This window comes from Oxyura jamaicensis, chromosome 2 (assembly GCF_011077185.1).
Source record: "Oxyura jamaicensis isolate SHBP4307 breed ruddy duck chromosome 2, BPBGC_Ojam_1.0, whole genome shotgun sequence".
NCBI classification, from domain to species: Eukaryota; Metazoa; Chordata; class Aves; order Anseriformes; family Anatidae; genus Oxyura; species Oxyura jamaicensis.
In genome coordinates this window covers 133258468-133273615 of record NC_048894.1, presented here as the reverse complement: position 1 = coordinate 133273615, position 15148 = coordinate 133258468, and the positions used below count along the sequence as shown (strand labels likewise).

General features: G+C 35.5%; 1 protein-coding gene across 1 annotated transcript in view; it reads right to left on the bottom strand.

Annotated features, from left to right (window-relative positions):
- The window catches only part of SLC26A7 (solute carrier family 26 member 7), an 83711-nt gene that overhangs the window by 54394 nt on the left and 14169 nt on the right, over window positions 1-15148 (bottom strand). The window contains exon 3 of the mRNA XM_035318253.1: window positions 10306-10598. Coding sequence (XP_035174144.1) covers window positions 10306-10495 — 190 coding nt within the window. The 5' untranslated portion in view covers window positions 10496-10598. The remainder of the gene's footprint in view (window positions 1-10305; window positions 10599-15148) is intronic.

Below are 15148 nucleotides of genomic sequence, written 5' to 3'. Positions count from 1 at the left end.
GATCTAAGGAGTTGTTAGTTCTTTTCTATGCTCTCCGTCTTGCATTAAGTGTTCGGCCTCCATCAGTGATTACAAGGGAAGCACAAAAACACCCTCTTCACATGGAAAAAGTAACAATTTTGTAAAGCAAGTTTTAAAATAATGTCCATTTTTGCAGAGAGCAGATTAAAGTCTTATAATATCTAACATTAGAATTAAATTGTATTAATTTTGGACCTTGAAGCTTTCCTTCTAAAAGGAACTGAAGAATTTTCCTCATAAAAGGAAATGGTTCACATTTAATAAGTTTTCACCATAAGAAACTTTATAATTCAGTTCAAGAGGAGGTTACCTCAGAAGTTGTACAAAAAAAAAAAAAAAAATAGAGGTTACAGTAATATACCACAAGCTAAGCTAAAATACTTCCAGAAGAGGGACCACTAGCTTTTTCCTATTTGATATTTCCAATTAATACATGATTAAGAACAACATACATTGTTCTTCCTCTCAGTATTTAAAAGGAAAACAAAGGTTCAGCTACCACAAAGTATTCTGCTGTCATCTGACTGTAAAAGCCAAGTATTGCCTCTCTACATGTATTTACATTTTTATATGTTTCCTAGGACATTATGACAATTGAAACTTTTGACAATTATGGCCAGAATGTGTTTGATCCAACATAAACTGTACAAGCTGTGTGTAGAGCACAAGAAGCAACACAAAAACTGCATCAACATCTCATTTCAGCTCTCTGAACAGGGCACAGAAAAGCAGGGGAAGAAGAACAACCTGAACTCTTACAGTCAAGTTCTGTAAAACTGTGAAAGGGGCTACCCAGACCAGCAAACCCCCAGGATCTGTGAAGGAATTTTGCTTTGCTCACAGACTTACTGCTGAGAAATACATCTCATCTATAGGCAGATAATCTGAACATAAATCTGGCCCTTGTTTTTGTCTTTTCACTTGTGGACCTTTCATAGCCTTCTTGTATTAAGTTTCTAGAAGTGGTGGCTCATTCTTTTCATGGTGAGGTCATGACAGTTAAGACAGAGCTAAAATTACCAGTCTTTGATTCCATTTCTGACTCTGTTGGGTTTTTGTTCCTGTTACTGAAATGCGTCAATTGTGTGTAGGAGCAGAGGGGCATTATAAAACAGAATTAGTAAAGACTTGAGTCTTTCTGGTTAGACATACAACGTTCTAAAAGTTCAAATACATTTTAAAGATATAAGCAGTAGTATGTTTCAGCTCACTTCATTAATTTTCATATTAAACTTTGCTACAATGCATTCCATATGCTCAAGAACTAGTCAAAAGACAAGAAACATGATTTTAATTTTTTCATTCCAAACAGTAATAATACTCAGAAGAAATATATCATAAAACAAGGATCCCATGTAATCTTCAGTGGTAATGTGGAGAAGCCTCAATGGCAGTGACATTAAGGTTCTCATATAAGAATATAAATTCCATGGAAAGAAATGCAAACAACAATAAGTTCAAATACAGTACATTAATATTGTGGCTCTTTGCTTTAACGAACTCCTTATCATAAGATAACATTGTGCGATGCAGTTTCATTGAAAACCATGCTCTCTGGCTTGCACCAGATGCATAACAATCACAGCTTGCCACTTTGAAAAGCAAGAGATGTGGCACCACTGTTGGTAGCTGTCAAATGCAGATAACTATAGAATAACAAGCTTGATACAAATAGAAATAAGGCCTCCCACAGGAGAATAGTCTCTCAATTTGCTAATTTGATAGTTTCTCCTAATTAGGCTAGAGGCAAAACCACAGTCACAGAAATAAAAAATATTTTCCATAAAAAGAACTATGAATCATCATAGTATGATCAACTAGTTAACAATTTTCTGCATTTGGAAAAAAGCTGGTGAAACATATGTATGTTCAGAGGATATCTATACCATGTCTTTTAGAAATGCTATATGCAAACTAGAAGCAGAAAAAGTAGCAAGTCTACAATTAATCTGAGGAGTTTCAAAAATTTCTTCATTTACCATTTATTGTGAAAAACTATACATTTAACAGATTTTCCTGTAGCATATATATTCAAGTAAAAATTTATTATTGTAATTTTTCTTTTCTTGAATGAGACGATATTAAAATGGCCAAACATCAAGTTTATGGAATGCCAAACAACACTAATACATCTTATCCCTCTCAAAATACTGTCTGCAGTCATGAAAAATCTCCGATGCTTCAGGAAAAAAAGTCAATTTTTCTCCTTATCCACAAAGCTAAATTATGTAATAAGAAAAGCATTTCTTCTAGATGTCCTGAAATGTAGAATTAACACATATTTAATGAGTCTCCTATCCCTCTTGGAAAATCAACAAATTAAACAGCCAATGATTCATATCTAAGGCTTTAATTTCTAACTCCAGGCTAATAATTTTTACTGAATTAACAAAAAATATGTATATTTCATAACAATTTCTTAACACAAATCTACAACCCTGGAAGGTTATTTGGCACTGGCTTGTTAAGAGTTATTAGCACAAAAATAAATAAATAAATAAATAAATAAATAAATAATAATAAATCCTTTCTAAATAATAACATTTTCCTCCAAAAATTGGAAAGCTCAGTATCAATTCTTTGATGGTGCACACATACAGCTCATGCTTGCAAGATCCCTGTTTCCTAATGTATAATTTGCTGGGGCTATGCACGTGGATTTTACCTGCTGCCTAACTTATTTGAAGAGAAGGTACAAAGAGCTAAAAAACATTTCTTAGTTCATCTGCCATTCAGAGCCTGAAGAAAATGAAGAATTTAACAGCAAAATGGAAGGACATATTCTGCAAAACTTAGCATAAATCTTTCAGAGTCCACACAAGTGTTAGCAACCATTCTCTCCTTGAGGGATGCTTCAGTGCAGCACCTTCCCAAGCAACCGTCACCTTCAGTCCACAGAGACTGGAGTAACTCAGCTGTATTAGTCATACAGTATCTGCAATGCATCTTTGCCAAGTGCCATCTGAGAATTACGTCAAAAGTATGTTTGGGAAAGCTCTGTTCTATTCCTCCACTTTGCAGATTTACAGATACTGACACTTGTATCTTTATGTTCAAAAGAAAGGATAATCAAGTATTACGGAAGTAGAAACAAGTAGACTGTGTGACTCATTTATGAATTATCTAATTAAGATATCTTGACCTTTCTGTACATAAAATTTTACATACTTACATCCAAAAGCAGATAGAAAAAAATCTAGTATTTTCTTTTCTTTTCATGAAAATCCAGGAAAGAAAGAAAAAACAAAGACTACTGACAGACAAACAGAGATTAAAGATTTAGACCTATTACTATTATACACCGCTCAGCCATAACACGTGAAGAACCTGGCCATCTCCAAAATAAAATGAAATAAGTATTTTGAAAGGGGATTACAGGACCTCAGTAAGAATAACCAGAGAACTAAACTACGAGGTAGCCTCTCGAGTAGCACCAACACTGTAGAGAAATAAAGACCAGTCATTGGCTGATAACAGGCCTTAACCCAAGGTGAACCCAGCTTCAGGAGACCTATGAGGAAAACCATTCATTTTGACAAAACGATGGTCAAAGGTCTCAGCAGTAACAGTCTTCTTGATCTCTCTGACCTAGAACTTTATAGGTGAAGTCATTTTTTTCTTCAGGGAGTCAATACTCCCTGAGTTTGTCAGTCTCTGTCCATGGTGCTCAGGTACATCCCAGGAGCTGGGATGGGACATTGCACAGCTTATCTGGTCATACTAACATGTACCTGGCTCCAGAGGATTCAGAGGTCATTCAGAAGCTGAATTCACATTCCTAGGAGTCTGTCAGACAGGTCTACATTAGCACATGTGCAACCTGGAAGAATCTTAGCAGACATCAGGAATGAAAATAGTGCATCCACAGCAGCACCAATGCTTTAGTCGTCTGCTGGAAAGTTGTATAAATATGAAATATTGCCCTGCATTTACTTACTAATATGCTACATTTCATTATCAGCTTACATCATTATTCTTTGTAAGGGAGAACTATACCAGAGTTCAGCTGGAGACTTTCTTCCACAAATCATTTATGAACTGCATGGATTCTCCAATGCATTCTCTAGGAAGTTTTTTGGCTCTCTTTCCAAATGTGCTGATTCAATTTCATCTACACATGCTATTTGTATGCCAGATGTATATTTACAAGACAGATCTACTCCTTAATAAAATTATTAGCTCTAGTTAGTCTGCTCAGAGTATATTTATGTCTATATTTATGGTCAGAGCCTGGAAAGGAAAAAAAAAAAAGAAAAAAGAAAAAAGAAAAAGAAAGAAAGAAAGAAACAGCAACTATCACCCTTGAGAAGACAGCTGGGGTTCCTCCATGAAAACCTAAATATATGTATATATATATATGAACATAAATATATATTCTGTTTTTGGCATCGTGCCTTCCAAAACACTGGGCACCAGTTCTGGAATGCATGAAGGCAGTATGGTCCCTTTTTTTTTTTTTTAACAGCAACGTCTCCGGCTAGTGTTAAGGAATTAGTTGTTCAGCAATAAATCCAGCTCAAGATTAAATTAACTTTAATTAAAACATACAAAACACACCAATCTTTGGCAAGTTATTATTGGGCTTGCAGAATTTAAAAAGTTGGCAGGAATAACAATCCTGATTTCATCAGATGCCATCTACATATTTCACTTTTAGAGGAAATATGTCTCAAGGGCCCTCCACCCCTCCAAAAAACAATCCACCAAAACCTATTTGAGCCAAAGCATTTCTTTCTCATGACAGGTCATAGGAAAGCTAGCTAATGTATAACACCACATATAAATTCTATATGAAGTGTATCCATGTGCTCACTGACCACAAAAAATAGACTTTTTAAAAAATTTGCAGAACACCACTGTAATCTCAAATCCAATAAACATGAAAGTCCAAATCTTGTACCCACATGCTTCCATATGGGTACCCTTTGAGTATATGCAGTATAGCACATAGTCACACCTTTATTTCAGAACAAATAGCAAAATGCTTATGAATCCAGCCAAATATGAGGAACTTAACAAGATAAAGATGGAATCAGAAATACAGTGAGGGTTTGTGGAAGATTTTTGTGTGTTTTTTTGTTTATTTGTCCATTTTTAAGATAAACAATTATTTTATACCGTTATCTTATACCACAGTTTAATACTTCGATTTTTGGAGCAGCAACTGATATTGTAGGGAAAAAAACCTGTGAAGGATCCTCTTGTGCACTGTGTTCTGATCCCTTTTACAACAGGCAAATGTGATTTAATGCATATATGAATTATGTGATAAGGAGATATATCTCCTTATCACATAATTCATATATGCATCTCCTTATCCTGATATTTTAATTGACTGTTTTAGATTTTAAGTCTAAATGTATTCATGCTACTTTATACTCTTTTGTTCATGTGCTGCAGGTTTGTTTTTGTTTGTTCATTTCTTTTTCTCTGAACGCTGTTATTAGACAGTGCAAAGATCTCCAAGATCCTACAATGAAAAGTGAAAGGTGCAAATATTATTGTCACCTGGTGAATGAAAAAACATAAATTAAGTCATGTATTTGCCAAAGCAGAATTCTCTCTGGTCATTAATAGCTTGCAGAAGAGGATTATAATTATCTAAACCTAGATCAAGATCTTGGAAGAAGTTTTGGAGGAAGGGTTCATATTTTCTGAAGTTAGGTACCTATATTAGGAATTTACCTCCAGAAAGACTAAGACAACTTCAGTTGTTAATCAGAGAACTTACTTTGCATATTATGTAATGTCCTAACCAATGTACTCTGATTTACATTTTGGATACATCTGTGTCCCCTAACTATACAGAGAACTGACATATCTAAATAAGTTATGCACACTAATATATGTATTCAAACAGATTATGTGAGATAATTAAGGATAATTTCTGTGGCTATGAACTCAATTGCATAACAGAAGGTAAATTTGCATAGCCTTTTTCAGACAAACCAGATTTATGTTTTTGCAGACCATGACAGTCGGAGAAGCTTACTGATGGGTAAACTTTACCTACATGGCTTCTAGATGCCATTTACTATGTGGACGGTAGAAATAGTTCTGAGAGGAAAAAAGAAAAAAGGGAAAAAAAATGAAAAAAAAAAAAAAAAGAGAGAGAGAAAAGAGAAAGATTCTAAACTGAATAAAAAAGAGAAGCAAAAACTGAGATGGGCATGCAATATATCAAGCAGTATACATTGTATGCTTTATATCCCAAGAGAAGGCACAAAGGTATTTGAAAAGATTACATTGGATGAAGAAGGCTAGCAAAATGGATTAATCAGAGATGTATCAACAGCTTGGTAATGAATAAATAATGCCAGGAAAGATCACCTATGAAAGGCCTTGAAAGTAAAGATGAATAACTTGCTGAGTGCAATAAAAAGTTACCACAGACTGAAAATGAGCTAAGCAGCTGCATTCTGAACAGATATGAACAGGTTATAGCACATGTTCAGGAGGGTACAGAAAATCAGTTTGACAGGTTTATGAGATTTAGCTTCATGGAAAGACTACATCATAATGCATCTTAATGTTATCATGCAAGAAAACTCAGAAAAATTCAGACACAATTTTGTCCAAGTACGCTTCTTGCCCACAAAGATGAAGTCCAGGTCACATGGCAAAGCCACAAAGAGAAATTTGGTATTACTGTGACAGGTTAATGTATGAGATACAGTAAAGAAAAGAGTACAATCTGCCTTTAATTACTTTAAACATGAACAGTTTATTACCCACAATGCCACAGTTATAATGGCTGGGAAATACCTCGCCTAAATTTTCATGTCTACATCCTCAGTGGCTACACCTGAGCCAGTCCCCTGTTACTTTTGGTGGAAATCTTACTGGTACAATCAACCAGCGTTGACAAGGTAGATGCCTGGAGTTAGATGAATCACACCTGTGGTGGGTTGTCAGGCCAACAGCTAAGCACCCCCAAGCCATTCACTTGGTCCCCCCAAACGACAGGGGAGAGAATCAGAAAAGCAAAAGTGAGAAAACTTGTGGGTCAAGAAAAAAAGACAGCTTAGTAAGTGAAGGAAAGAGAAAAACAAGCAAACAAAAGTGATGTAAAGATAATCACTCACTACCTCCCACAACACTGAACACCATATATTTCACTAACTCTTACTAACTAGATTTCCATTGACTGTAAGGAATGCAAGAGCAGCTCCTTGACAACTAGATACCTACACTGCAGAATGTTTATTTTATTTACACAAGTTTAATTTGGAGAGAAAAATCTTATTAGAGACTTGCAAATCATCTACACGGAGACAGTAATTGAATTTGAGTGTGTGGGTAAGGAACAAAGAACAAAACAGAAAGAAAAGTCTTCATATTTTAAGATCATCTTCCTGCTGATGGGCTATTAATGAGTTTTAAGAGGGAATGAAGTACTAGTCTGAGAAACAAATAAAGGATTCGATTGCTAATTTAGAGACTTGTTTCTCTAGTCTATGAAAAACAGATTTTTGAGAAACAGACAAATTAGGCAGTAATTACTAAAACATGAAAACTCAGATTTCTTAGCTATCTCTGAAAGTGTGCTGCAAACTCCAACACAGGATAACCAAGTTCATTTAAAATTCTAAGATTATTTTTCAGCCTTAGGTATCAGATTAAAAATAATGATTCTATGTTTGAAAAATTAGATGTTGAGAAGGACATTATTAAATAATTATAGTTTTGTGTGCTTGAACTAATGAAGCTTGGTTTCTTTTGTCAGTTTAGATTAAAGGTTGACTGCCTTTGCAGTCTGACAGTGCAAGCTCCAACTGAATCTTTCCAGCAAGTAGGGCATAAAAAACTTTTTTTTTTTTTTTGGTACACATTAACTGATATCTAACAAGGTATGAGTTTCTATTATCACTTTTTAGAAATTGGAGGGTCTGTTTTCAATGGCCATTTTCCTACAATTTGTAGAAACATAATTACCATCTTCTGTTGAATTTGCTAAAACACTAAAACAAGAGGACATAGGCAGGAACTGTACAGATATTGTTTCAATGGGTAAACTGGACAGAATAATTCAGCAGGGAATTCTGAGACTCATGAATTAAGATTAACTTGCATTTGTAGTAGACAATAAAATAACTATAGGAGCATGTGGAGAAGTACTGCTTGGTTTCAGCAAAGACTTCGTGTTGAGCTCTCCTTCTTCGCAAATACCAAATACCACATCACAATAATCCCATGACTCCTTCCTGTCTCCCTACCCTACCCTGAAAACAAACAAACACAAACAGCTGTTCTGAACTATTTGATATCCTTATAAAAACTTTTGGGGAGCAAACATTATCTGCATACGTTGATCACTGGTAATCTCATTAATTCTTTTCTTTTTCTCCCTTATACAAGGTAGACTCTGAAAACTACTCTTGCATAAGAATTCTCCAGAAACAATTTCTAAAAAAAAATCTACAAGGAACAATTATAAATGTAACCTTTGCTGCATGCAGTGTGATGCCATGACACACTAATGGCAGTGACTTCCTTCTTTCCTTCTTTTCCTTCCTTTAAAAATAAAAGACAGCTCTCTCTTCTACTTTTTTGGTTAGTAGTTGAAACACAGACACTTTAAACCAGATCAGAGCACCTGCCATCTTGAATATTCTGAATATGGCTGATACCAGATGAGTAAGATATCCCACAGTAGGAAATTGTGAAAAACAGCTCTGAGGGAAGTTTTTCCTTTATTCTCAAGCTACTGGACTGCTCTGTGCTCTGGAGCATGCAGCTATTATCACTCAGAAAGCTGTTGTGTATGCATACTACTTCAGATTTTTCCATAACTGAAATGTATTTCTGTATACTTGAATTTACTTAAACATGTTGCTGTTACACCCAGTGACACTGTGCTCTGCATGACAATTATCAGTCATTTCTAACTTTTTCATACCAGTGCTTGAATTTTCTATTTTCTATCTTTTCTGGACTGTCTTAAATTAATCTGTCATATTAATTAACTTCTTGGTACAAGACTCAAACAAGAAATTTCTCTCTAAAACCACAACCAATATAGAACTGCTGTTAACTTAATATTTTTTATGAATTTCACCATGCTGTTATTAACAGCATTTTAATTACAATTGTTGTATATGTACATACCAGTGAAATTAGATACTTTACAGTATTACAGTATTAAGGATCTTAAAGTTCAATCATGCCAATGCAGATGTTCCTAATTACCTTAAAAGCACAAATACTTATACAAACCGGTTGTTTCCTGCTCCAGCGTAATTCAATTGAAGTAGTGCTTATAATTTAACAATGTGGATGATAGTTAAGCATAGTTAATATGGGAAGTTGTTAAGAAATAACATATATAGTTTATATAAGGCAAGGAATTGAAATCCATATGAAGCAGACAAGCAGCTGGGATTTGCCTCAGATATGTACCAAATATTGCATAAAGAAGGTGACACTATCAAAGACATATCAAAAATGGATGAAAGCTTTTATTTCCTAGTAGCAATCAGTTTGCAAACTTGTTTTATTGGGACTTTTGGTTTCTGAAGGTCATTCCTCAGGGTTTTTTTTCTGAGAGTTCTTTTTCTCTTTTTTTAAAAAATTAATTTTTCTTTATTTTTAAGCTGCCAAATGGAGTCTAGATCCACCCCTACTGTGTATCACTGTTTGACAAGAGGTGTGCTAGCTACTGTAATACAACCTTAAATCAACATAGGAACTGAAATATGAAAGCTGCATATGCACACCGACCCTCTCCATGGCTAATGTTTCTGGGAGAAGCATCTCTTAACTACAGAATGTTGTTAACTTTTACTCCTGCACGCTGGGTTTGCACAGGTAATACTAGAATGCCAATGCTTACTCCAGAACAGCATTTCTTAAAATTCAGTTATAAAATAGACACATTACAGTGCAATTATCATGTAGATATATTTTGTTTTTCATGTAAAATAGGGAAATCTGGTCATTTAACTGATTAAAATATCAGATACAACAAGATGCTCTATGAACAGAGTTACTGGTCTCCTACCTCCAATATTAAGTCTGAAAACCTGTCAGAGGGATGGGATAGTAAAGTTTCAGTTCAGAGCAATCAGTTAAAATAACATGAGGTATTTCCATTTTTACTTCTATTATATACACATAAGAGTTAACACTGTAAACTCATATTTTTATTTAGATTAAATCAACATTGAAAGGTGAGCATGTGTTTGTCTTAAAGAAAGTTTTAGGATAATAGGGAGATAAAAGAAGACCAGAGAAGTTCAGCAGGACTCCCGTTCCAAATATGACTCTCAGCTGTGCTAACTGTACCTTGTGTCACCTGTTGAATGGCTAGCATCATCCCAGAAACCGCGTCGGGAACCAAATTCTCCTTCCAGGCGTAGGCGGGCACCCACTCCAAAACGGGCAGCCGCCTCATCCACCAGTGCCTGATGTCCTCCAGGCGAAGAGCCCGGACCTTCCTCCAGCCCGCACTCCGTGTCCTTTCCCCCCCCGGCATTGCCAGCCCCGGCCGAGGCTCCCCTCCAGCGGGACGCACGGCTCAGCGCCACCCCGCGCCGGGGCGCTCTCCAGGTGGCTTCTGAGGTTTTGCAGTTCCAAGGCTACAGGAAAAAAATAAATAAATAAAATAAAATAAAATAAAAAAATAGGGGCACGTAAAGTTTCTGCAGCCGTTCTCTAACCACGCGGGATAAAAGTACTTATTAAGGGCTTTTAATCATCTAAACGTGAAACGCAGAGATCCCGACTGCATTTGAGCTCGCCTCCCCTTAGTTTGGCATCCCTGCCCGTCGCCTCCCGCTTTGTATCCCGGGCAGCCTTATATCCCCTGTGCCTTTGGCCTCGCTCCAGCTTTAGCACGGCGGGACCCCCGCCGGCACCGGCTCTCCCCCGGCTCCCTCCTGGGGGTCCCCCGGGGCTCCCCCGCGGCCGCAGTGGCCGCCCTGCCTTCGGGTGCTGGTCCTGCTGTAGCTGCTGCTCTTGCACCCCTCGTCCGTGGTAGGCAGTGTGCAGATCCAGAGAGATAAGAGCACCGGCGAGGTGTAAATGTCAAGTTTATACGCTTTGTCCCATACGGAGCAAGGACACGGTGGTAGTAAGGTTTTCGTGCCTCTGGATGAAAAAAATAAAATAAATAAATAATAATAATAAAAGGTTAAAATACAAGGTTCATCAGCTTTGTAACAGTGCCCTCTCTATCGTTATTCTGCAGCAGGCAACAAAAATAAACAAATATATTTAAATTTTTCAATTTAATCCTATATATTAATTTATTTGTTTTATTGTTTATGTGTTAATTTATTTGTTTTATTGTTTAGCTTAAGATGAACAAAGTTAAAGCACCATCCATTCAGCACAGGGGAGTGTGGTTTTGATATTCTGCTCAAATCACCAGTAGCACTGAGACATGTATTTTAAAGGAGATCTCAATTCTAATCTCAAATAAAAGTTATTTCATAGCCCCTGAAAATGTTAGAATTAATTTAAAATGGCAAATAAAAATAATTAAATTTCATTTTTAATCCATTAACTCAGCTTCCTGATAGTCTGAACCTTGACTCAATTTTTTAACTCCTGGCTTTGGTGGTTCTGAAACAAAGCTCCAGTTTTGCAAATATCTGATTAGGTTTCTAACATTTCAGAGTTAATCAGTGCTAAATATGACCTTGGTAGTCTCCTAAATATTATGGTTTTAATGGTTTTCATAGTTATAAATGTTTTTTATAATGTGTATTACATCTTTGTTCCTGTGCTCCACTTTCATTTTTCTTGTTCTGAATTTTATTACATCCCCCATATCATATCAGTCCATACCACATATAATAATTTTTTTCCAACATGTAAAAGTTTAATGCTCCTGGGTGTACAACCTTAAAATTAAGTTGATAAATTTTGAAAAGAAATCAAACCATTCAGGGAAAAAAATAAATAAATAAATAAAAAGCACGCTTTGTATTCAAAAAAAAAAAAAGGTGGAGGAAGGAAGCACAAGGGCAAATGCATCACAGACCATTCTGCTGTGTCATTCGGGTAATGTCCACTGTTTTATCACTCAAAAGTGGAAAGAGAAAAATAACAACAACAACAAAAAAAAAAAAAGGCATGAAAAATATCTTCTACCAAAGTTCCCAAGCAGGACTACACCAGTGCACTTACTCTTTATTTGAGTGAACATATGTACAATGCTAACATATGTACAGTGCACTTACTCTTCGCCTTTAAACATGTGCGTCTTTTAAAGAGCAGAAGAAATACCCAAGACAAGTTTAGTTTACTTTTGTTCACTGTAATAAACCTCTGGATATTGACTTTTTTATTAATTATTTATTTATTTTATTTATTTTGGCCCTGTTTATAGCTTAAAATTGCAGCTCATGGACTTCAAAATTGAGGCTTTTATAACTGCCAAGTGTTTCACAACACAGACTTTTGCCTATTTTCAAATGATCAGAAGTGAACAGGAATCCTAGCTACAGTGAGTTACTGTAGCTAGTTAGTGAGTTACAGTGTCAAGAGCTGCTTATTTTTGATTAAACATTCAGTACCTCTAACTGTAACAGCATTTACTGAACAAAAATACATGTAAATACATTTCTACATGTAGACAGATATATCCAAAATTTTATTACCCATAGGTAATGATGTAAAACAGACTAATCCCAATTTAATATAAAACATGGTTCGCTAGAAGCAATGAATGAATATTCTGAAACTGTCAGAAAAAGTATTATGGAATCAAAGACTCATCGCTAAACACACAAGAATATATTTGCCATTCTTCAGGCTTCTCACATCAAAATGCTGAAGCTGTTTGAGAAAGTTTGTAATTGAGATTTTCCCACCTGGTATTTGCAGTGTCAGTAAATTTGGAAAGTTTCATCAAGCCCAGATTAGTATCTGAACTCTTAGGATTAGCTGTATCAACAGATTTCTGTCCATCACCAGTAACAATGGATGGTTTTTCTCTATGGGTGTGTGCATGCATGAGTGCAAGCATCTTACAGCTGACTTGAAAATAAGCACTGCTAGTTAGGCACAGATAGAACTGCACATGCAGAGTCTTTAGGATGTCCATGCTGATGCGGTATTTGTGTGGAAATTTGATTTTACTCCAACAATTGCTTTGATGAGAAAAAGACAGATTGAATTATCATTAGATGTGGAGTTGATCAACACCATCAACACTCATGAAAAACATTGTTCCTCATTGTAACTTGGAAATTAATAAAGTGCTCATAGCATTGACACAAAGAAATATCTCATTTACAACACCCCAGACAAAGAAATCAAATTTTTTTAAAAGGGAAAGCAGATGTACATGTACATATATTTAGAAAAGCAAATCTTTCACTACACAGTAGTGCAAACTAAAGGAAACATCAGAAAATTCTTTTGTAAAACAAATCGATATCCTTATTGAAAGACATACCATACCAGACACACAATGTTTAAATATTTTCACATCAGGTGGCTCCCGTTAACCTATAAATCTATAATCCACAAACCCCCAAACTACAGAGACTTGTCATACTGCAAACTCTATTACAATGTCTATGAGCTACCAAGGCTCTGAAAGCCTCTCCTTTCCTGCAACAGGTGCATAAAATTCAGTTTTCTGAAATGCTAAATCATAACTATGAGAAACCTTTGGTTTTATGCATTTAAGTCAGTGTGTTCACACACGTATTTGTAAGATTTGTTTACAATTAGCTTTTTTGATGGTCTTACATAAGTAATACCTATTTCCAAGTGATTAAGTACTTGTTTTTCTGGAAAATACACAGTACTATGATTCTAATAGGGAACATATGTACAATGCTAAAAAGATAACTACATAAGTCAAAATTCAATATATAAATATTATGCAAAGGGAAAGAATTTTTGTACTATACATCAAATCGGGAGGGCTTTTCACATTTGTTTTAAAATAGGTACACTGATAAATGGGGTAATTTCTGTGGGGAGAGGCTGTATTTTCATCAGTTCCTCTAATATTTGCATACATTGGATATTTACATAGATGGTGGATACAAGGAGATTTGATTTTCTGGCCTCAAAGTGTGAAAAAAAATAAAATGAAATAAAAATTTTTACACCATATTTCCACCTAAGCCTGAAAAAGAAAGAAAAACGGTAAACTTCAAGACAGGAGTGCTAATCCCCACTTCATATGGAAGTGGTTTTGTAGGAAATCATTGGACTTTTGCACAAAAATTGTATTACATAAACTAAGTGGAAAGTTCAAGATCTATAAACATGTTTACATATCCTCATAGAAGTTAAATGAAGATATTTCTACCTTAGACTGTCATTGATGTCAGGATGGCTATAATGTGAGTTGCTTTTTGCAAGGTTTTTCAAGAAGATAGATCACTTACTAAATATCTGCAAGCAGCCAATATTAAAGCAGTTGGACTTTGGGCTAATTGAACCAGTGTTCTTGCTGATTTACATCATATGTTCCCTAAGAACATTCTGTTCATCCAAATCACTGCCCCATGGTCTCTCTCCCACCCTCAATGAGCAAGGGAAGGTATGAGCTGTGATCAAAAAATATACAACTATTGAGGTCTCCTCACCTTTTTTTTAAGTGGTGAAACAAATTTCCACTCATCCTTGTCCTCTATCCTGATATTTATGACCTTAGTTTTGGTACTACTATCTTTCTGCCAAATTCAGATAAAAATGACTAAAGGATTCAGAGGATATCACATGAAAGATGAGAATAAACGATGGCCACACAATCGTTATTTCTTTAGGGGAAAGCTGGTTAAAATTCCAAGAGAAATCATATGAAAAATTCCAAGTATGTTTGACAAAGCACAACTAGATTGAGAATGATCCTTACGGGTCCCTTCCAACTCTAGATATTCTATGATTCTATGATTTTATGAATGGAAGTCATATTTAAAATGGTGGTAGGTAGGAGTTCAAACAAGTTGAACTACCACTACTATATTATACAAGCTAGTGGAATGATAAGAAGGTGCGGAAAAATTTAACAAAAAAATAGTGACAAAAATCCATGCCTTCAAAAATGTATTCCTGAATTTTGAGAATTAAAGGAAAGGAAAGGAAAGGAAAGGAAAGGAAAGGAAAGGAAAGGAAAGGAAAGGAAAGGAAAGGAAAGGAAAGGAAAGGAAAGGAAAGG